The sequence below is a fragment of the Panthera leo genome, chromosome C1 (genome assembly GCF_018350215.1).
Source record: "Panthera leo isolate Ple1 chromosome C1, P.leo_Ple1_pat1.1, whole genome shotgun sequence".
In the NCBI taxonomy this organism is placed as follows: domain Eukaryota; kingdom Metazoa; phylum Chordata; class Mammalia; order Carnivora; family Felidae; genus Panthera; species Panthera leo.
Window position 1 is genome coordinate 186159176 of NC_056686.1, and position 24449 is coordinate 186183624.

Consider the following 24449-nt stretch of genomic DNA (forward strand, 5'->3'; position numbering starts at 1 on the left):
TTTAAGTTGTGTTATTTCCTTCACTGTGCAGAAGCTTATTATCTTGAAGTCCCAACCATTCATGTTTGCTTTTGTTTCCTTTGCCTCCAGAGACATGTCTAGTAAGAAGTTGCTATGGCTGAGGTCAAAGAGGTTGCTCCCTGTGTTCTCCTCTAGAATTTTGATGGTTTCCTGTCTCACATTTAGGTCCTTCATCCAGTTTGAACTTATTTTTGTGTATGGTGTAAGAAAGTGGTTCAGTTTCATTCTTCTGCATGTTGCTGTCCAATTTTCCCACCACCATTTGTTGAAGAGACTCTTTTTTCCATTGGATATTCTTTCCTGCTTTGTCAAAGATTATTTGGCCATATAGTTGTGGGTCCATTTCTGGGTTCTCTATTCTGTTCCGTTGATCTATGTATCTGTTTTTGTGCCAGTATCATACTGTGTTGATGACTACAGCTTTGTAATATAGCCTAATGTCCAGAATTGTGAAGCTTCCAGCCTTGCTATTCTTTTTCAAGATTGCTTTGGCTATTCAGGGTCTTTTCTGGTGCCATACACATTTTAGTATTGTTTGTTCTAGCTCTGAAAAATGTTGGTGGTAATTTGATTGGGATTGCCTTAAATGTGTAGATTGCTTTGGGTAGTATAGACATTTAACAATGTTTGTTCTTCCAATCCATGAGCATAGAATGCTTATCCATTTCTTTGTGTCCTCTTTAATTTCTTTCATAGGGGTTGTATAGTTTTCAGAGTATATAGATCTTTTACTTCCTTGATTAGGTTTATTCCTGAGTATCTTATGGTTTTTGATGCAATTGTAAATGGGATTGATTCATTGATTTCTCTTTCTACTGCTTCGTTATTGGTATATAGAAATGCAATAGATTTTTGTATTTTGATTTTATGTCCTGTGACTTTGCTGAATTTATGTATTAGTTTTGGTGGAGTCTTTCAGGTTTTCTTTTTCTTTTTCTTTTTCTTTCCTTTCCTTTTCTTTTCTTTTTTCCTTTTTCTTTTTCTTTTTCTTTTTTTTTTTTTGAGGGAAGAGGGTGTAAGTGTGCAAAGGGCAGACACAGAGTGGGAGAGAGAGAGAGAATCCCGTGAGGGGCGAAGAAAGAGGGAGGGAGGGAGAGAGACAGAGAGAGAGAGAGAGAGAGAAGTGGGGCTCACCCAAAGGTGGGCTTGTGCTCACCCAAAGCAAGGCTCATGCTCACTCTTTCGAGTTTTCTACATAGAGTATCATGTTGTCTGCAAATAGTGAAAGTTTGACTTCTTCCTTTCTGATTTCAATGCCTTTTATTTTTTCTTGTTGTCTAATTAGTGAGGCTAAGACTTCGAGTACTATGTTAAATAATAATGATGAGAATGGACATCCTTGTCTTCTTCCTGACTGTAGGGGAAAGGCTATTAGTTTTTCCCCATTAAGGATGATATTAGCTGTGGATCTTATGTATATGGCCTTTATGATGTTGAGGTATGTTCCCTCTATCCCTACTTTGTTGAGGGTTTATATCAAGAATGGAGGCTGTATTTTGTCAAATGCTTTTTCTGCCTCTATTGAGAGGATCACATGGTTTCTATCCTTTCTTTTCTTTTTTTTAATTTAAATTTATTTTTTATTTTTTAAAATTTACATCCAAATTAGTATATAGTGAAGCAATGATTTCAGTAGATTCCTTAATGCCCCTTACCCATTTAGCCCATCCCCCTCCCACAACCCCTCCAGAAACCCTCAGTTTGTTCTCCATATTTATGAGTCTCTTGTGTTTTGTCCCCCTCTCTGTATTTATATTATTTTTGTTTCCCTTCCCTTATGTTCATCTGTTTGGTCTCTTAAAGTCCTCATATGAGTGAAGTCATATGATTTTTGTCTTTCTCTGACTGACTAATTTCACTTAGCATAATACCCTCCAGTTCCATCCATGTGGTTGCAAATGGCAAGATTTCATTCTTTTTGATTGCTGGGTAATACTCCATTGTATATATACACCACTTCTTCTTTATCCATTCATCCGTCGATGGACATTTGGGCTCTTTCCATACTTTGGCTATTGTAGATAGTGCTGCTATAAACATGGGGATGCATGTGTCCCTTTGAAACAACACACCTGTATCCCTTGGATAAATGCCTAGTAGTGCAATTCCTGGGTTGTAAGGTAGTTCTATTTTCAGTTTTTTGAGGAACCTTCATACTGTTTTCCAGAGTGGCTACAGCTGCTTGAATTCCCACCAACAATGCAAAAGAGATCCTTTTTCTCTGCACCCTTGCCAACATCTGTTGTTGCCTGAGCTGTTAATGTTAGCCATTCTGACAGGTGTAAGGTGGTATCTCATTGTGGTTTTGATTTGTATTTCCCTGACGAGGAGTGATGTTGAGCATTTTTTCATGTGTCGGTTGGCCATCTGGATGTCTTCTTTGGATAAGTGTCTATTCATGTCTTTTGCCCATTTCTTCACTGGATTATTTATTTTTTGGGTGTTGAGTTTGATAAGTTCTTTGTAGATTTTGGATACTAACCCTTTATCTGATATGTCATTTGCAAATATCTTCTCCCATTCTGTTGGTTGCCTTTTAGTTTTGCTGATTGTTTCCTTCTCTGTGCAGAAGATTTTTATTTTGATGAGGTGCCAGTAGTTCATTTTTGCTTTGGTTTCCCTTCTCTCTGGAGACGTGTTGAGTAAGAAATTGCTACAGGCAAGATCAAAGAGGTTTTTACCTGCTTTCTCTTCGAGGATTTTGATGGCTTCCTGTCTTACATTGAGGTCTTTCATCCATTTTGAGTTTATTTTTGTGTATGGTGTAAGAAAGTGGTCCAGGTTCATTCTTCTGCATGTCGCTGTCCAGTTTTCCCAGCACCACTTGCTGAAGAGACTCTCTTTATTCCATTGGATATTCTTTCCTGTTTTGTCAAGATTAGTTGCCCATACGTTTGTGGGTCCATTTCTGGGTTCTCTATTCTGTTCCATTGACCTGAGTGTCTGTTCTTGTGCCAGTATCATACTGTCTTGATGATTATAACTTTGTAGTATAGCTTGAAGTCTGGGATTGTGATGCCTCCTGCTTTGGTTTTCTTTTTCAAGATCGCTTTGGCTATTCAGGGTCTTTTCTGGTTCCATACAAATTTTAGGATTATTTGTTCTAGCTCTGTGAAGAATGCTGGTGTTACTTTGATAGGGATCGCATTGAATATGTAGATTGCTTTGGGTAGTATCGACATTTTAACAATATTTGTTCTTCCTATCCAGGAATGTAGAATCTTTTTCCATTTCTTTGTGTCTTCTTCAATTTCTTTCATCAGCTTTCTATAGTTTTCAGTGTATAGATTTTTCACCTCTGTGGTTAGATTTATTCCTAGGTATTTTATGGTTTTTGGTGCAACTGTAAACGGGATCAATTCCTTGATTTCTCTTTCTGTTGCTTCATTGTTGATGTATAGGAATGCAACCGATTTCTGTGCATTGATTTTATATCCTGCCACTTTGCTGAATTCATGGATCAGTTCTAGCAGTTTTTTGGTGGAATCTTTTGGATTTTCCATATAGAGTATCATGCCATCTGCAAAGAGTGAAAGTTTGACCTCCTCCTGGCTGATTTGGATGCCTTTTATTTCTTTGTGTTGTCTGATTGCAGAGGCTAAGACTTCCAATACTATGTTGAATAACAGTGGCGAGAGTGGACATCCCTGTCTTGTTCCTGACCTTAGGGGGAAAGCTCTCAGTTTTTCCCCATTGAGGATGATATTAGCGTTGGGTCATTCATATATGGCTTTCATCATCTCGAGGTATGCTCCTTTTATCCCTACTTTCTTGAGGGTTTTTTATCAAGAAACGATGCTGTATTTTGTCAAATGCCTTCTCTGCATCTATTGAAAGGATCATATGGTTCTTGTCCTTTCTTTTATTAATGTGATGAATCATGTTAATTGTTTTACAGATACTGAACCAGCCCTGCATCCCAGGTATAAATCCTACTTGGTCGTGGTGAATAATTTTTTTAATATATTGTTGATCTGGTTGGCTAATATCTTGTTGAGGATTTTTGTGTCCATGTTCATCAGGGAAATTGGTCTATAGTTCTCCTTTTTAGTGGGGTCTCTGTCTAGTTTTGGAATCAAGGTAATGCTGGCTTCATAGAAAGAGTTTGGAAGTTTTCCTTCCATTTCTATTTTTTGGAATAGTTTCAAGAGAATAGGTGTTCACTATTCCTTAAATATTTGATAGAATTCCCCTGGGAAGCCATCTGGCCCTGGACTCTTGTTTTTTGGCATATTTTTTATTACTAATTCAATTTCCTTACTGGTTATGGGTCTGTTCAAATTTTCCCATTTCTTCCTGTTTCAGTTTTGGTAGTGTATGTGTTTCTGGTAATTTGTCGATATCTTCCAGATTGCCCATTTTATTGGCATATAATTGCTTATAATATTCTCTTATTATTGTTTTTATTTCTGTTGTGTTGGTTGTGATTTCTTCTCTTTCATTCTTGATCTTACTTATTTGGGTCCTTTCCTTTTTCTTCTTGATCAAACTGGCTAGTGGTTTATCAATTTTGTTAATTCTTTCAAAGAATCAGCTTCTGGTTTCATTGATTTGTTCTACTGTTTTTTTGGTTTCGATAGCATTCATTTGTGCTCTAATCTTTATTATTTCCTGTCTTCTTCTTATTTTGGGTTTTATTTGCTGTTCTTTTCCCAGCTCATTAAGGCATAAGGTTAGGTTGTGTATCTGAGATCTTTCTTCCTTCTTTAGGAAGGCCTGGATTGCTATATACTTTCCTCTTATGATCGCCTTTGCTGTGTCCCAGAGGTTTTGGGTTGTGGTGCTATCATTTTCATTGACTTCCATATACTTTTTAATTTCCCCTTTAACTGCTTGTTTAGCCCATTCATTCTTTAGTAGGATGTTCTTCAGTCTCCAAGTATTTGTTACCTTTCCAAAATTTTTCTTGTGGTTGATTTTGAGTTTCATAGCGTTGTGGTCTGAAAATATGCACGGTATGATCTTGATCTTTTTGTACTTACTTAGGGCTGATTTGTGTCCCAGTATATGGTCTATTCTGGAGAACGTTCCATGTGCACTGGAGAAGAATGTATACTCTGCTGCTTTAGGATGAAATGTTCTGAATATATCTGTTAAGTCCATCCGGTCTGATGTGTCATTCAAAGCCCTTGTTTTCTTGTTGATTTTTTGATTAGATGATCTGTCCATTGCTGTGAGTGGGGTGTTGAAGTCTCTTACTATTATGGTATTACTATGGATAAGTTTCTTTATGTTTGTGATTAATTGATTTATATATTTGGGTGTTTTCACATTTGGCACATAAATGTTTACAATTGTTAGGTCTTCTTGGTGGATAGACCCTTTAATTATGATATAATACCCTTCTGCATCTCTTGATACAGTCTTTATTTTAAAGTCTAGATTTGAAGTCTGATACAAGTATGGCTACTCCGGCTTTCTTTGTTGACCATTAGCATGATAGATGGTTCTCTATCCCCTTAATTTCCATCTGAAGGTGTCTTTAGGTCTAATGTGGGTCTCTTGTAAACAGCGTATAGATGGATCTTGTTTTCTTATCCATTCTGTTACCCTATGTCTTTTGATTGGAGCATTGAGTCCATTGACATTTAGAGTGACTACTAAAAGATAGGAATTTATTGCCATTATGTTGCTTGTAGAGTTGGAGTTTCTGGTGGTGTTCTCTGGTCCTTTCTAATCTTTGTTGCTTTTGCTATTTATTTATTTATTTATTTATTTATTTATTTATTATCTTTTCTCCCCTCAGAGAATCCCCCTTAAAATTTCTTGCAGGGCTGGTTTAGTAATCACAAAGTCCTTTAATTTTGTTTGTCTGGGAAACTTTTCATCTTTCCTTCTAGTTTGAATGATAGCCTTACTGGATAAAGAATTCTTGGCTGCATATTTTTTCTTATTCAGCACATTGAATATATCCTGCCACTCTTTTCTGGCCTGCCAAGTTTCTGTGGATAGGTCTGCTGCAAACCTGATCTGTCTTCCCTTGTAGTTAAGGACTTTTTTCCTTTGCTGCTTTCATGATTCTCTCCTTGCCTGAGTGTTTTGGGAATTTGACTATGATATGCCTTGTTGATGGTTGGTGTTTGTTGAATCCCATTGGGGTCCTCTGTGCTTCCTGGATTTTGATGTCTGTGTCTTTCCCCAGGTTAGGGAAGTTTTCCACTATGATTTGCTCACATAACCCTTTTGCCCCTATTTCTCTGCCTTCCTCTTCTGGGACCCCTATGATTATGATGTTGTTCCCTTTTTAATGAGTCACTGATTTCTCTAATTTTTAAATCGTGCTCTTTTGCCTTAATCCCCCTCTTTTTTTATGCTTTGTTATTCTCCATAAATTTGTCCTCTATATCACTGATTCTCTGTTCTGCCTCATCCATCCTTGCTGCCACGGCATCCATTTGAGATTGCAGCTCAGTTATAGCATTTTTTATTTCATCCCGACTAGCTTTTACTTCTTTTATCTGCGCAGAAAGGGATTCTAATCTATTTTCGACTCCAGCTAGTATTCTTATTATCTTGATTCTAAATTCTGGTTCAGACATTTTGATTGTATCTGTTTTGGTTAAGTCCCTGGCTGTTGTTTCTTCTGCTCTTTCTTTTGGGGTAAATTCCTTTGTTTCATCATTTTGAAGGGAGAAAAGGAATTAATGAGGTAAAAAAATTACAATTAAAAATATTAAAATTTAAAAATTAAATACACACACACAGACACACACACAAAATCGAATAAATGATGCTAGATCTTAGGTGTCTTTTGGTCTGGGTGTTGAAAGGGGCTTGATAGATTAGAGAAAAAGGTGTAAAGAAGAAAACAAGGAAATATTTTGAAAATTTGATAAAATGAATACACTGAAGTACACTAAAATGAAATTATGAAAGTAAAAAAGAATTTGAAAAAATTTACACAAAATTAAAAAATATAGTACAAAAAATTAAAGAAAAAATTTTTAATAAGGATTCAAAATAAAAATGGATTTTTTCTCTTTCTGTTCACGAAAAAGAAAAGAAATAAAAAAGAAAAAATGAAAAAGGAAACAGAAAGAAAGAAAATTGAATAGATGGACCGGTGAACATACTGAAATATGACTGAAATTACTTTGTTTTCCCCTAGAAGTCAAACTATGAAGCGCTTTATAGTCCATAAACTAAGCAGGCGGAGAGACTTGTGTTCCTGAAGAGCGAGGTTGGCCCAATTGGGCAGGGCTTAGTGTAACGGCTCTGTTCTCCACTAGATGGCGCTGCTTGGCTTACTGGGTGGATTGTTGTGGCGCTTGTAGGTCCATACGCGCATGCGCAGGAGCAGTGAAAATGGCATCACCCAGGTATGGAGTCTCTAGTATCAGAACTCTGTTCTCCCTGATCAGCAATCATGCACCTGTCCTTTGTCTTCAGCTTCCGTCCACTCCCCGCTTTTACACAGTCCGTGACCAAGTCCCAGGCAGCACCTCCATCCTGAGTTTTGTCTCAGATGTGGCTGTTTTTCCTGACCCCTTACCTCTGAGGGACTGTGGCTTTGACCTGTTCTGCCCCTCTGCAGGAGGGTCTCACAGAGCAATGGCTGGGTGCCGGCCGCACCCAGGAATGTTTGTGGGACCACGTTGCTGCCAATGCCCAGAGACTGCCGCTGGGTGCCAGCCTGTCCCAGAAAAAGATCGGGAGATAGTGTAGCAGCAGCGTTTCAGGGATTATGGAAAATTACAACCCACATCTGGCACCAGGCTTCACCCTTAATGACCTTGTTCCAGCACCAGCAAATATGGTTGTTCTCCCAGGTCCACTGGGGCCTTGCTTTTGGGGGACCCACACAGACTTTACCAAGTATCCTCCTAGCAGGGGAACCGCCTCTCCCCGTGTGGCCTGAAGAACTCTGGACTCCACTCTGCTCCTGGGGATCACCCTTCCCACCAGAGCACCACCAGGTATTGAGCTGTGGAGTTTCAGTCTCTGCCTTCTCACTGTTTATAGTCTTTATGGAATTTAAACCATCTCCTTTCTCCCTTTTTAGTTCAGTCCCTGCGGCTGTTTCCACTTTTCCACTTTCTCTCCAGCTGCTTTTGCGGTGGGAGGGGGGGGGAGCTTTTCCCATATTCCACCCCCCCCCCCGCCCCCGTCTCCATCCTCTCTCTGCATGCAAAAGCGGCTCCCTGCCCTCCGTGGCTGCTCTGTTCCCCAGTTCACCTCTCCGCACTGTATACCTGCTGAATTCTGTGGTTCAGGTTGTGCAGATTGTTGTGTTAATCCTCAGATCACTTTTCTAGGTGTGCAGGATGGTTTAGTGTTGGTCTGGCTGTATTTCATGGACGTGAGATGCACAAAAAACTTCTATGCTGTTCTGCCATCTTGGCTCCTTCCCCCTCAGCTAGTATCTTTATAATTGTAGTTTTAAATTCTAGTTCAGACATCTTATTTATGTATTTAAAATTTTTTTTAAATGTTTATTCATTTTTGGGAGAGAGAAAAAGAGTGCAAGTGAGGGAGGGGGAGAGAGAGAGGGAGACACAGAATCCAAAGCAGGCTCCAGGCTCTGAGCTGTCACCATAGACAGCTCAAATTGACAGAACCACGAGATCACGACTTGAGCTGACGTGGGACATTTAACCAACTGAGCCACCCAGGCACTCCTTACTTATGAATGTATTGATTAAAGCTCTGGCCATACTTCATTCTGTTCTTTCTTTTGGGGTGAATTCCTCCATCTTGTCATTTGTCAAGAGAAAGAAAAAAAAAGGAAGCTAGGCCCTAGGTGTGTTTTTGTCTGCTTGTTAAAAGAAACTAGATCAAATATATATAATTTAAAAAATATTAAAAATAAATAAATTTTTAAAAATTGCTTTTTCTGCATCCCAAGAGGGAAAAAAAGAAACACAAAAGAAGCTACATCCTATTTACCCTAGAGCTGAAGCTGTGTAGCACTCTATGATCAATAGAGTTGGTGTGTGCAAGAGGTTTGTGGTGGTCTTCTGGAGGTGAGGTCTGCTGTGCTGATTCTTGGGTGGACTTGCCCTAATGGAGATGAACCTGTAGGGTGCATGGGGGTGGGCAGAGCTTGGTGTAAGTGGCTCCAGCTTCCACTTGGTGGCACTGTTTTGCTCACAAAGTCTGTCAGTGCTGATGAGCGTGGTGAAAATTGTGTTGTCCTGCTCTCTCCTCCTGGAGTAGGGAGCTTGCACCTGCAACTCTTCAGGAAGCCCTGGCAGAAGAGCATATAATCACCTCTCTTGTGTCCCCAGCATCTGCCAGATCCCTGCCTTCACCCTTCTGCATCTCAGTTCTGTCTGCCAAGTTGCACAGTACTCCTGTGTTTTGTCTCAGGCATGTGACTAGGTTTCAAAAGTCCAAATTTTAGAGATTTGCGCAACTCAGAGCCGAGCAGATCCTCTGGGGGAGCGACTTGCTGTACTGTGGCTGGTTTTGGCTTGTCCCAGAAATTGGTTGTGTGACTGCACAGAGCTTTAGAGTTTATGGTAAAGCACTGCAGAATGCTGGCACCAAGGCTCGCTGCCCCCAGCCAACATCCCCATTCCTATGTTAGTGACTGAGGCAGCTCATTGGTGCCCACTGGGTCTTTTGCTCCCAGAGAGGCCATTTTACATCTCCCAAATGCAGCCCAAGCAGGGAAACTGCTTCTCCCGGTACAACCTAGGGGATCCTCAGACCATGCTGCCTGATCCTGGGTCTCCCTCAGCTCTTCTTCCCCAATGGAGCATTGCTAAGACCACCAGGTGTAACTCTGGTGATGGTGCAGACCTCCAAAACTTCAGGGTTTGTACTCCGCTGTTCATAAAAACTTGCAGTATCCAACCCTTCTCCTTCTCCCAGTCAGTGGTTTTGGGGAAGAGTTTTTCTTGTGCAATTCCCTGTATGCACTTTCACTCTTTCTCTCTCTCTCTTTCCCTCTTGCTCCTCTCTCTGTGATTAGGGCTCCCTCCACATTGCAGTATCCACTGCTCTTCTCTCCCCCAAATCAACTCTCCACATCTCCTACCTTCCACAATGTGGCAGTTTTTTCACCTCTAGTTGTGCATTTTTGCTCTCTCAGTCCTCATATTGATTTCTTGAGTGTTCAAAATGATTTGATATTTATCTGTGTTTGAAGGATGAGGCAAACCTAGGGTCTCTGTATTCCTCTGCCATCTTAATTCTTCTCCATGTTGGTTTTTTTTTAAATGTAAAGTTTTCTTTTCTTTACTTTTTTCTTTCTTTTCCTTTCCTTTCCTTTCCTTGTCTTCTTTCTTTCTTTCTTTCTTAAGTGGGCTTCACCCCCAATGTGGCTCTTGAAGTCATGACCCTGAGATCGAGAGTCACGTGCTCTACCGACTGAGCCAGTCAGGTGTCCCTAAAAGTAAACTTTTCATTGAAATATTACATAAATACTGAAGATGCACAAGAGTCATAAATGTATAGTTTAAATCATTTTGATTTTTAAGCGTATTTTTTTTCACTTTCTTTTCTTCTCCAAATCTAGAGTTCACTTTTTCCACCAAGTACATTGTTCCCTGTTTTAGTTTGGGGACAAATTAATATCAGAGACTGAGATTATCTTTGCCAATAGTTTATTTAACACAGGTTCACTATGGGAATTTCACAAGCCAATAATAGCATACAGGATAATATCTCTTAATAAGCCAATAAAGAAATAACATACTCCAAATTAATGATGGTTTAGTCACATTATTGCTTCAGGCAAGGGAGATGAAAGGGAGAGACTTCAAATGTAGTTGAGGTGTACCTTTATTCAAGTTGGTACTAGGGAGGGACAGAGTAGCCAACTGAAAGCTGACATCTACCTGCCATGGCAAAGTTAAAATCCCTATTGGTAGAACATGTTCCTAGGGAACATTGGCATTGGTATTGGTGGATAAGATCACTGCTTGGTTTTCACCACTGCTGGTAAGAGTTGCCTTTATTGCAGCAGGAACTAATGCCCCAAGGTCTTTGAAGCACTTTTTATTTATTTATTTATTTATTTATTTATTTATATTTTTTATTTTTTTATTATATGAAATTTATTGTCAAATTAGTTTCCATACAACACCCAGTGAAGCACTTTTTAGATTAGCAGAATCACCTTGCCCAGAATGAACCATCTCAGTCCTCACAAACTCTCAGTATTTAAAGTTTAAATGTCCTCTTGCCATAGTTGCTTCCTCAAATGTTTTAGTCCCCAGAAACACTCCTCAGGAGCTGAGTTACTGAGTGCTCAGTACCACAGATAAGATAAGATAAGGATATCCTGATACAGCTTACTTCAGTTTTATTTTTTTTGTCTTCGCCATAAATAAATGGATTTGAAATCATATCAAACCAATCCACAACATCCCCTAAGAAAGTATGCTAGTTGGTAAAGTCTTTAGCTTATTCGTGCATCAGTGGGTGGTTCTGTCATCTGGCTTCATCCTGGCTTAGAAAGACAGAAGTTAGAGTTGAAAATAATACTCTTTGGTTCTGTGCCAAAGCCACCTGTGGGCCAGCTCTTTTTGATGATGAAGCAACAGCGTTAGATGTCAAGCATGACAAGAGTTAAAAGGTTAGCCTGGGAACAATGGAAAGAGGCATTTTGCATTTTCATTGAACAACTTTGGGAGCAGCCTGTGGGGTCCTGAATAAACATGTAAGAAGAACTTGGACAATAAAGATCTAGGCTGGAGTTGTCAGAGCTGGCTTCCTGGAGGAAGTGGATAGTGTTGTCTGGATTCACACTTTATTTTTCTTTTCTTTTCTTTTTCTTTTTCTTTTCTTTTCTAAGATGTTATTTAAATTCTAGTTAACATACAAGTGCAATATTGGTTTCAGGGGTAGAATTCAGTGATTCATCACTTACGTGCAACACCTAGTGCTCATCATAGCAAGTGCCTTCCTTAATGCCTATCACCCATCCTGCCCATCCTCCACCCACCTCTCTCAATCAATTCTGTTTGTTCTCTATCTTTAAGAGTGTCTTATGGTTTGTTTCACCTCTCTTTCTTTTTCCCCTTCCCATATGTTCAACTGTTTTGTTTCTTAAATTCCACATATGAGTGAAATCATACGGTGTTTGTCTTTTTCTGCTTGACTTATTTCACTTAGCATAATACACTCCAGCTCCATCCACATCATTGCAAATAGCAAGATTTCATGCTTTTTTTATGGCTGAGTAATATTTCAGTGTGTGTGTGTGTGTGTATCACATCTTCTTTTTTGAGAGAGAGAGAGAGGGAGAATGGGAGAGAGGCAGAGGGAGAGAGAGAGAGAGACAGGGAGAGAGAGAGAGAGAAAGACAATCCCAAGCAGGCCTTACACCCAGCGTGGAGTCTGACATGGGGCTTGATCCCATGACCATAAGATCATGACCCGAGCTGAAATCAAGAGTTGGACACTCAACTGATTGAGCCACCCAGATGCCCCCATATCTTCTTTTTCCATTCATCAGTTGATGGACATTTGGGCTCTCTCCAAAGTCTGGCTATTGATAATGCTGCTGTGAACATTGGGATGCATGTACTCCTTTGTGGATTCACACTTTGGAGTATCAGATGGAGAGTGTTCCAAGATGGGACAACAAATAACAGGGGGGCAAAAATGAGAAAGGAGGGTGGAATAGCATGATATTATCAAGGACCCAATGCTGAGCTGGACTTGAGATACTGTAAAAAAGAGCCTTGAGAGGGCTTGTGGTGTCTTTTGGGAAAAGCAGAGAACTTGTTCTGTTTGAAAAAGGCCCCTTGAATGTGTGGACTATCACTTAAGTATCCAAAGGTTATTTATGAGGTAATTTCAGGGAATAGTCACTCCCATTCCCACACAGGGGCACTTGAACTTTTATTCTCTTTTCTCTTCTGAAATGCATTTCTCCTCAACTATTAGGTGTCTTCATCTAATTTTTTTATTTTGTTGCCTGATTTGCTTTTCACTTTTTGGTTAATAACATACCTTTTTTAGGAGTTCATAGATTCCCATCAGCTTACTTTTCTATGATGTTTCCTCCTTGAATCTCTGGTATCTTGGGCTGATTGTGCTTTGGTCTTATTTGCTTTCCCTTAGTGATCAGATGTTTCTGTTTTCCTTCCATCCTGGCTTGGCAATTTTCACCCTTTTTAAGCAAGAGAATCCTCCCAGTTCAAATGTCACCAGTAATGGGCAGTGGCAGTCATTGCCCCATTGTCTGTGAGCTTACTCTTATGAAGCTCCCACTGCAGCAAGAATTGTGAAGCTTTTGACATTTCCCTGGTGGCTTCAGATAGAATCTGGTACAGCATTTGCCTATTGATAATTGAACCCAAACACATGAAACTGGGCTTTCTTCTGCTTTTCTTTCCAATACCAGCTAGCCCCTACTCTCAGAGCAGTGGGGAGACTTTTGATCCCTTTTAGTCTATTTACTTGTCTCTCTTGCCTTTCTGAGAAGTGAGTCTATAAATTTTTGCATAGATATTCCTGAGGTCCCCATATTACTGAAGCCAGGTCTGTTTCTAGCATGTGGGAGGTAAGGCTTAGACCTGCAATGTTTCATAAGCCAAACAGACCCATTCCCACTATATAAAGAATTCATATACCTAACAAAGCCAATACTTCACATTCATTTAATAAGGGACAAAATAGATGAACAGTCAATTTATATACAAGAAAATTTCTGTTGTTGAAGCAATTACAGGATATAGAAAAAGAAATTTTTTCCAACTCATTTTGCAAGGCTCAATTAGCCCTAAATCTACAACCACCATGTAAGCAACTTTTTAGGAAACTTAGATAAGAAAATCTTATAATCAACACCAAAATTTTTTTCCTTGATAATTTAATACCCCTTCCTGATTAAAAAAATACTAGGGAGCTTAAGTTGAAAAGAAGAATCTCTAACTTGATAAAAATAATTGTCAGATCCAGATGGCCAACAGACACATGAAAAGATGCTCAACATCATTCATCATCAGGGAAATGCAAAAGAAAATGACAATGAGATATCACCCCACACCTGTCAGAATGGCTAAAATAAAAAACACAAGAAAAAACAAGTGTTGGTGAAGATGTGGGAAATAAAGAACCCTCTTGCACTATTGCTGGGAATGCAAACTGGTACAGCCAATTTGGAAAACAGTATGGAAGTTCCTCAAAAAGTTAAAAATAGAACTACCTTATGATCCAGTAATTGTACTACTGGGTGTTTATCCAAAAGATACAAAAACATTAATTCAAAGGGATACATGCATCTCAATGTTTATAGCAACATTATTTACAATAGCTAAATTATGGAAGGAGCCCAAGTGTCCATTGATTGATTAGTGGCTAAAGATGATGTGGCATATATATATATATATATATATATATATATATACACACAATAGACTATTAGTCAGCCATCAAAAAGAATGAAATATTGCCATTTGCAATGACATGGATAGAGCTAGAGAGTATTATGCTAAACAAAATAAGAGAAAGACAAATACCATATGATTTCACTCATATGTGGAATTTAAGAAACAAAAAAAAATGAGCAAAGGAAAAAAGAGAGAGAGAGAGACAAACCAAGAAACAGATTCATAACTATAGAGAACAAACTGATGGTTACCAGAGGGGAGGGAGGTGAGTGGATGGGTTAAATAGGAGATGGGGATTAAGGAATGTACTTGTCATGATGAGCACTGGGTGATGTATGGAATTGTTGAATCAGCATATTGTATAACTGAAACTAACATAACACTGTCAACTATACTGGCATTAACATTAAAAAAAATAACTGTCAGAAACCTAAGTAAAAAATCATACTAGGAAAACTTTGTAGGCATTCTCATTAAACTCAAGAACATGATAAAGTTTTCCACACTGTTCTGGAGGACCTTGACAATTTAATGATCTAGACAACTTAACAAGTTAATTTAGCATGTATATCCAGTGTAGGGAGGGCAGCTTACCTGTGCTCTTGAAGAGGAAAAGGCTTTGTAATTGCATATGGCCAGGCCTGAAAGATCACACATAGGATTTTGGCCTCAACTCTATCTTTTGATTTTTTACAGCCCAAGGAATAAACATATACTATCCCATCATGGGCCTGAATGAGTCAGATTTTGAGGGACTGTGTTAAGAACCAGGTAATTAGTCTGAGGTCAGAATCAATACCACTCAAAGGAGGATGATTGCACTTGCCTAGAGGATTAAATGTAATCATGAACCTCGATCATTGCCAAGCTAGGAAAAGATGTCCCATATTCCATTTGGGCTTACTGTAGAGATCCTGGAGATTTTTTTTCCTAAGGCTGGTGATGGATTGTTCTATTCTGCCAGTCTCATTGATCCAGGTACAACACAAAGTGCCAGCAGTTGCACAGATCTCATCTTGGCTGGCTATAAGGAGTCAAGGGCTATGTAGTTATCCAACACTACTTGGGCCAAGGAACTGAGACTGATCTGTTGTGCTTTGAAAGCTGAAGTAGTGCTGTTGATGACCTCAGGTGGTACCTGACCCTTTCTGATTGAAGGACTCTGACAGTAGAAATAATCACCTGGAGTTGGTAATGCCTCCTGGTAAATCTCCTGAGTAACCAGAGTCTGCCTGGTTTTGGAGTTTCCATCCTAGTTGGTGTAGTATGATATGTCTAGCCTGGGTTGGGGGGAGGCTGTTTTGACTATTTATAAGTTTCTTATTATGAAATGCATGCTTCATTGCTAGGAGGAAGGCAGATGAAGGCCTGATATTCACTAAAGAAATAACATTCCAAAGGGGTGCACAAAGTGCTGTGAGTGGGCAGAGTCCTTGAATGGAATTGAAAATTCTGTGTAAGTTGGGGCAAGTGTAGGGGAGAAGGCCTTCACTACTGAGGTCAAAAATAGTCCCAGTGGTGGATCCCAGGTCTCTTTGCCAAGATGTTCCTAATGTCCCATTTCTGACAAGTTGACACCTAGGGAGGCATTTTGAGCTTTCAGTGTCAGATTCAATCGCAGCAATACTTTGGGTTCAGAGTAATATGGTAGGAGTACCTGACGTAACAGAAAGGTCCATATTTAGAGAAATGCCCATTTGTAGTATTTAGCAGCATAGCAGTCAGATGCTTATCTATGTGGTCAGGTGGTGGGTGACATATCCAGCAATTTGTCAAATGTAGGGCAGGGAAAACTTCCTGGGATGAGCGTGGCAATAAATTTGGTGATGTGGAAGTCACACAAGCTACTCTGTGGCAGAGGAGAGAGGTTAGATTTTCATCTCTCCCTTCTGCATAACCAAGCTCATAGGTCCAAAGGGGCTCACATCCTATCAGTTGGAGGGACTTCTCACTGACTATGAAGCAGGCAGTCTGTTCTGTACCATGAGCAAAGATGACACCATTTACCCATCCCCCAAATGAATCCCAAATCTTCTGGTTTGGATCCTCTTGTGACTCAACAAAAATTTCTATTCTATATACAATACTCATCCCATGGGGCTACTGGGGGCAAAGTGGCAGGGCCAACTTAAGGAAAATGTTGGGTTAAAAATGATAGGTTAATGGCAATTCTCTTCAAAGACCTTGTAGACAAAGACCCATGCTTTGTACCCTGGAGGGTAAATGAAGAAGGGGCTACTGACTCCCACTCCTTGTTTAATTTCTTGTATAACTGAAACTAACCAAATTCCCATCTATGTGAGTCTTCAGAAAGGGGTTGAAGGGAATAGAAGGACCTTGCACTGTTCCTCACAGAGACCAAAAGTGTAAAATTAGAGGAAAGGGCTAAACAGTCTGATCAAACATATGGTGCAAATAACAAGTGCCCTTTTAGGAAATTGCTGCCCTGAGGCCCAGACTTCTCCCCTGCTCACCCCTCACCATAGTACAGCCTGGGGTTATCTTACCCCCTCCTACCAGCTGCTTAAGCCTGTCCTTTAATTGTCCATTAAAATGCTCAATCAGCCCTGTCACTTGGAGATGATATGGGGGCATGGAAGCTCCATTATATGCCACATGATATGTGGCTTTGGGCTGTTATTAGATTCAGTGTGCTCAGGAAGCCTGAGGAAGAAATAAATGTGGGCTTGTAGGTCCTGGATAGTGTGGCTTGAGTCAATGGAATACATGGGAATGTCTAGGCCAAATCCAGAGAGTATCAACTGCAGTCAGGATCCAGCAAAACCCTCTGGATGAGATGAGAGGTTCAATATGATTTACCTGCAACATCTGACCCATTGGCTCAGGAATGTGTCTCTGGGCAGGGTTTTTTGCCTTGTCTGTGATATGGCAGTCAGGACAGCTTTTCTATGCAGTTTCAAAGTCTTCTGAAGACAGTCCATGTGTGTAGTCTTAGTCTAGTGTGAATTCCCATGGGCCACCCTCTCATGGATCCAGAATCCACAACATCTGCTTGTTCTGGAGTAAAGGACATTTTAGTTCCTGTGTTTAGTTGACAAGCATGGTTTGCCCATGCTTGGTTTATGTTTCTCCTTGTCGGGTTAGGAGGTGCTCTGGTGAACATCTATGTGGGTAACAAAAAGCATATTAAGAGCAAATTGATCTTTATCCAAATGTTTTGTTTCTACAATGGGGCTTATTTTATATACTAGTTTGAGGCTTGCCAGTGGCCTGAACAAATAGCCAGGCTGTTAGCACAGCCCATAAATCAATGAAATATAGTAGGACTCTTTCACCGAAGAGGACTAGAGAGCCATCCATACTGCATGAGGCTCTTCCCATTGTGCTGAACATTCCTTCTGCACTTGCTAAGGGACAAAGCCTTTCAGGTTGGAAGTCAGGTGCACTGTCTTCTAGCCAGAGAGAAGCTAACTGTAAAGGACCATCAGTGAACTAAGTCCATGCAGTTCTGAGAGGTTGGTTTTTTTTTTCCCCATAATTAAAACTTTATTGAAAAACTGACACCAAAATAGGAGATGACTATTGTATACCTTACAAAATTAAACGTAATTACATTATCTAGGTAGATTAACTGGAGTTATTGAACTGATAAGGCTTTCTGCAATATAACACAAATTCAAGAGGTTGTGTGATCATTAGTGTTGCTTTCTTCTAAATGAACACCCTTCTGTGAGTCTGGCCTTTCCTTCCATTGGTTGGCACAACACTGTTGAACAGCCTACACAAAGAACCACCATCTGAGCATGGCTTAAAACCATGGTAATCTTGTAGCAACCTGGGCATTTTACATCCATAAAATAGGAATTTGAGCTTTGAACTAGCTGTTTCTTTTTATGTTTTTTCTTTTCCTCTTCCAAGGACGGGTGGAGTAAATCTCTAGCCAAAGTCATGTTGATCCTTTCGCCACCCCAGCCAGTGCCGATCTCTAAGGAGACACCCCTCCTGAGAGGTCTTTATATCTGGGCCAGTGGCTCCTCTACCAATATGCCTGGTGGGCAGAGGGGGATTCTTGAGACCATTTTATGTAGTTGTGAGGCCCCAAGTGGCCCCAAGTGGTTTTGTCCACACATGTATATACAATTTCTACTTTACTATGGATGATCCTGAGCCACCCATACCCAGCAGTTTGAGACCTCTGCTCAGACTCACAACATGATTTGGATTTCTGGTCTTAAGATTATTTCACAGATATGGATCATATACTTAGTATCCACCAATATCCAACAACAGGCCAACAATTATCTCTCGAAGGGTGTGTAATTTTTGGCCAAATCCAGGAGCTCATGGGTCCAAAAGCCCAACAAGAGCTTATGACTTGTAGCAGTGTCCTTTTGCTATAGGCTCCAATTCACAAGTGGGGAGGTTGCTGAGATCTGTAACTCAAATGGAATATGTGGTTCTGTGTGGCCCAGATTACACCTGAGAATTTCAGTGGGGTATTAGGACTTTGTATTTATCTGAGTTAATAGCCTAACTGTGTTGCCCCATGAAGGTCAACAGGATGTTCAGTCCTTGCTGTGTGGTGTCCTTGTTTGGGTCCACCAGGAAGAGGCATTAAGAAAGCCTCCAGGTGCAGGGCTTTTTCCAAATCATGGCCTACCAGTTGATGGTAGATAGCTGGGGAGTTTAGGTGGCCTTGTGCAATGACATTAAAGATATGTTGTAACTCATTTCACATGAAGGAAAAATAATCCTGATAATCAGATGGAAGGATGCTGAAAAAGGCATTTGCAATGTCAACTGTCACAAACTAAATTCCCTCAGCCTAGTCAGTAGCCTCTGTAGCAGTCACAATGTCAGGTATCATCAGTGTAAGGGCAGTGCTATGGCATTGAGTCACCTATAATCAATGGTAAGTTTCCAGGCATCCCAAGTTTTACACAAAGACAGAGTATTGAATGAAGAGTCTCACAGAGCACTTTGGCTTCCTTAAGCTCAGGCAGCCAATATTGTTTTGGGGAGACAAGAGCACTAAGTGCTGGTAGTTGGGCAGATTCATGGTCTTCTACATGCCCCAGTAAGATAGATGGCTCTAACAGTAGCAGTTCCTATCCGGATAGAGGGTGAAGATGATTGGGGATACACAGAGACAATACATCAATACCATTAATGTATTTAGTAGTGAAGGTGTAACAATGGAGGTTGGTATGGGATCAAAAGGACCATCCATAGTTGGGCTTGGACCGAGGTCCTGATGGTAGTGGCTTCAGTTCCAAATCCAGAGCACATTGTCTGTTTGGTGGTCAAATTGGTGTCAGGGGTTGGGAGACCATAGTCACCAGTGCATCAGTATCTAAAAGACCCCTGAAGTGAAATTCTTGCCCATTTTCTCATCAAACTAACCTTGCATATGGCCTCTAGTATCCCCTGAGGACAGAAAGACTCATCTAAGCCCTAATCTTGTTTACTTTTGAAAAGGGAGAGGTTTGGGTAAAAGCTTCTGGGACTCTATGATTCATCTAGGTCATCAGGAGGGATAGAATAGTCTGTATTTGTCATAGATTGGTCAGCATGAGATCCTCGTGGTCTGTCAAGCCCCGTATGGCTTGCTGCCTGCTCATAAGTTCCTTGGTGCCTATCCATCAATTTCTTCTTTTGAGACCTACTTATTGAGTAACCCAACTCAGAGATCTCTTAGGGAAGACCCTCACCTGATTGTCCAGATCATTTTTGCCTTTCTTTCTGTTGATCAAGTTGTGCTATTTTGGTAGTAGCTGCTCTTTCCATGCCTGAGAATTTGTCAGTTATGATCTGAATTGTGTCTCAGATCAATTCACCTGACCTCATGAGGAGGTTTAATTGGGTTTGGAAACCAGCAGGAGAGGCACTAACAAACCCAGAATTCTGAGTATGGTTAACAGTGTTGTCATCTGCTATTCAAAATTCCTCATTGTACATCCAGGGAACCATCAGGATAGGAACCACTGCTTGGGTTTGGAGTGAGGCATGGGCCTCCAGCTGCCACAGCAGCTGCCACAGATGTTGGGCAGGGATCTCCTCTGACACTGCCACTATGGCAAATAAGCTGTCACTGCTGGTGTGTGAATTGGGCTATGTCCCTGCTAGTTTTCTGGTTGGTTGCTCCTTTCTCAGACCTTTGGCCAAACAGAGCAGGTTTTTCTTTTTGCTGTTATTGTTTCTCTTTATTTTGTTCTATATAAAAAATGTTCACTGATTGTTCTATATTTGTAGCCCTGTCCAGTTCTCAGTCGGGCATATATGGGAGATAAAAGAAAACTTACGGGACAAAGCACAGAGTGTCCTTCTTCAAACCTTGAGACCTCTCCCTAGTCTGCTACTTTTTTTGTACCTCTGAGAGTCATTGTGTAATTGCTGAATTATCCTCAGGGTATTTGGCTACACTTAGAGGGGGAAGAGCAGGGAAGAGTGAACCTATGCAATTGTGTCTCAGAACTCAAAGTTCCTCCTCATTTTAACCAAGAAAAAGTTCAAACTGAATCACATTACAAGGGCTAGGATTTTTTTCTGTGTCCATCTCTGCTTTATACCAGAACAGTATCTGGTTTATAATAAAACCTTCTTCCCCCACATAATAACAAATTATATATATATATATATATATATATATATATATAGTTCCCCCACCCAATGAATGAATGTTTTAACTGGAACCTTGGAAGAAAAATAAGACACTGAATGAAAAAAAAAGCATATTGTCACATACTCATTAAATATTTGGACTGCAGGTATTTTATTTTATTTTAGAGAGAGAGAGAGAGAGAGAGTGCACGAGTGGGGGGGGGGGCAAGAGAGAGAGAGAGAGAGAGAAAGAGAGAGAGAGAGAAAGAGAGAATTAAACAGGCTCCATGCTCTGTGAGAGCCCGACACAGGGCTCGATCCTACAATCCTGGGATCATGACCTGAACTGAAGTCAGGTGTCAGACACTCAACCTTCTGAGCCACCCAGGTGCCCCTGGACTGAAAGTATTCATAATGATTGCCTAGTCTAACTCCCTAACTCCCTTATTTGGGAATGTAGACATTGGACTGAGAACTGAATTGTGCAACACAGACTCAAGATGGGGTACCTCACTTTCTGGCCTGTGCTCTCTCCACTTTGCATCATGGCCTATTCTGCTGCCACGGCATAGAAAAAGGTGTGTCTCATTTACTTCTTGGGTCCTCACTTTCTTCACATTGATTTGCTGGGTTTGCTCTGGTTGTGGAAATTTCGGAGGATGTGTTCATAGGGTATGCTAGCCAAATGTTCTTTATTTGACTTTCATTATATTTTTGGAGGAGTTTCTTGGCAAGAACACATCCCAGAAAGAAACACCTGCATTTGCCCTCTGGTAAGGTTTATTTAGGATTGTAAGAAGGAACTGATTTATTCTAGAATTTCCTAGGCTGGTAGCCCCTGGGACATCCAGAAGATACTTTTCCTTGAACTGAATATGTATAAATTACACGTTGCTCTTGATATCAACTGAGAATCCAGTTGAGTTCTTGTAGTTTTCAGGTTGAAGGTCCTTCCTTCTGGCTCTGTCCTTTGCCCTCAGCTCCACTTTCCCCAGGGGTTGCTGGATTTCTCAGAATTCCCTTGCACAATAAATTAATGAATAACTGCCTCAATTTTTAAGGTCTAGATACCCTACTTTCGTAGTCATGGTAATTACTTTTCTCTTTTTTCCCACTATTTAAATAATTAACAAGATAAAGACAAATATCCAGAACAATGGGTTCAATTAATTTGTTAGAGTGGCTCACAGAACTTAGGGAAACACCTATTTATGTTTACCAGTTTATTAAAGAATATGATAAAGAATACATATGAACAGCCAGATGAAGAGATATATAGGGTGAGGTCTGGGAGGGTCCCAAGCACAAGAGCTTCTGTCTCCATGACATTGGGATGCATCACCCTCCTGGTGTGGATGTGTTTGCCAGCCTGGAAGTTCCCAGAACCCCACTACTGGGATTTTATGGAGTCTTCCTCATGGCATGATCAATTGTTAACTCCATTTCCAGCCCCTCTCCCCTTTCTGGAGGATGGGGGAGGGGGTGAGACTAAAAACTCCAAGCTTCTAATCATGGCTTGGTCTTTCTGGGGATAAGCCCCCACCCAGCAGCCCACCCAGAGTCACCTCATCAGAACAAAAGATGCTCCTAGTGTTCATAGCACTTAGGGATCTCTAAGGTTTTAGGACCTCTGTGCCAGGAACCGGGGCAGAGACCAACATATATGTTTTCTAGTACCTCACAGATGGGGACATGGCTGACTGAGGTGGCTGTGACAATGATCACAAGTGGCAACATTATCAGTTTAGGTTTTCAGCTTGAGTGAATCTGTCCGTTAATAGTCACCTCAAGGAAAGATGCAAATTTTCCCTCAGAAGATCATTTGAAGGTTTTTCACTTTAGAGCTATGGCATCAAATGGGGCTGGGCTGCAGAGGAGATGCCAGCCTGTTTTCTGGTGACTGCTCTGTGTGTAACACCCCTTCCTGTTATCAACGCATCTTGGAGATTGCTCCACATCCTAACATTTCTTCTCCTGTTCGGTGGCCTGCCTTCATGCTGCTGAGCAGACGCTCTTAATTCTTTTTTTTTTAAGTTTGTTTATTTATTTATTTAGTGCAAGTGGAGGAGGGGCAGAGAGAGAGGGAGAGAGAATCCCAGGCAGGCTCTGCACTGGCAGTTCAGGGCCCAATGCAAGGCTCGAACTCACGAACCATGAGACCATGACCCACACTGAAGTCAGACACTTAACTGACTGAGCCACCCAGGTGCCCCTGGAAGCTCTTAATTCTAAAACATCCCAGCCTATCAGGTTTTGCCTTGTGGTCAGTACTTTTAGGTCCTATAAGAGCCTTGGTTTACTTCAGTATCAGGAAGATATTCTCTTAGGGTTTCTTATAAAAGCTTTATTGCTTTCCCTTTCATATTTAGATTTATGATCCATGTGGGTGTGAGTTTTCTGTAGGTAAGAGATAAAGGCTCATTTTATTTTTATACAGCTGGATCTAGTTGATCTGTCATTATTTAATATAAAGATTATCCTTTTTTCAATTTACTGCAGTGTCATCTTTATCCATTAATTAGGGATCATAAATCTGTGAGAACTTTTTTTTTTAAGTAATAGACTTTTTTTTTAAGGAACAGTTTTAGGTTTATAGAAAAATTGAGCAGAAAGTACAGAGTGTCTATATATCTCCCCCCAGCCTTTCTCTCTCCACACACTTTCCTCTATTACTAACATCTTGTATTAGTGTGGTACATTTGTTTACAATTGATGAACCAATATTGACATATTAATTTTTTTTGATTGTTTAAATTTATTTTTAATGTTTATTTCTGAGAAAGAGAGAGAGAAAGAGCATGAGTGGGGGAGCAGCAGAGACAGAGGGAGACACAGAATCCAAAGCAGGCTCCAGGCTCTGAGCTAGAGAGTCAGATGCAGGGTTGGAACTCAGAACTGTGAGACCATGACCTGAGCTGAAGTTGGATGCTTAACTGACTGAGTCACCCAGGTGCCCCTATTATTATTATTAACTAATGTCCATACTTTACATTAGGATTTAGTCTTTGCAGTTATTGTGCACTTCTATTGGTTTTGTCAAATACAAAATGTCACGCATCCACTATCACAGTATCATATAGAATAGTTTCACTGCCATAAAAATCCCCTGTGCTCCACCTACTACTCATCCTCCTTTCCTCAAGTTCTAGCAAACACTGATCTTTTTACACCACCCCACCACCCCAAAAACTAGTGTTTATTTTACTGATTGGCCTGAACTCACTGGCCTACCGATAGGAACTGCCTTTATTTTTCTTGTATCACTTTATTTATTTATTTATTTAGAGAGCATGTGAGTGGGGGGAGGGATAGAGAGGGAGAGACAGAATCCCAAGCAGGCCCTGTGCTGCCTGTGCAGAGCCCAATGTGGGGCTTGAACCCACGAACTGTGAGATCATGACCTGAGTCAAAGTCAAGAGCTGGATGCTTAACCGACTGAACCACCCAGGCACCCCAATTTATTTATTTATTTTTAATTGAAGTATAGTTGACACACAATGTTACCATCTTCTCTTCTACCATTACTTTCAGTGATGGTATGAGACATCTCCTGTGACAACCCTTACTAAACATTGGGCA

General features: G+C 40.5%; 2 protein-coding genes across 2 annotated transcripts in view; one reads left to right on the top strand and one right to left on the bottom strand.

Moving 5' to 3' along the window:
• Positions 1-24449, top strand: part of CASP8 (caspase 8) — a 74154-nt gene that overhangs the window by 14553 nt on the left and 35152 nt on the right. The gene's annotated exons all lie outside the window — the stretch shown is intronic.
• On the bottom strand, positions 17910-18220 carry LOC122226485 (40S ribosomal protein S27-like). Its single transcript, XM_042949699.1, has one exon. It carries the CDS (start codon positions 18218-18220, stop codon positions 17966-17968), a length of 255 nt encoding a protein of 84 aa, XP_042805633.1. The 3' UTR covers positions 17910-17965.

Excerpts from the sequence above, each read along its gene's own strand:
- LOC122226485 (XM_042949699.1), bottom strand. The coding sequence starts at position 18,220 with ATGACTTTGGCTAGAGATTTACTCCACCCGTCCTTGGAAGAGGAAAAG.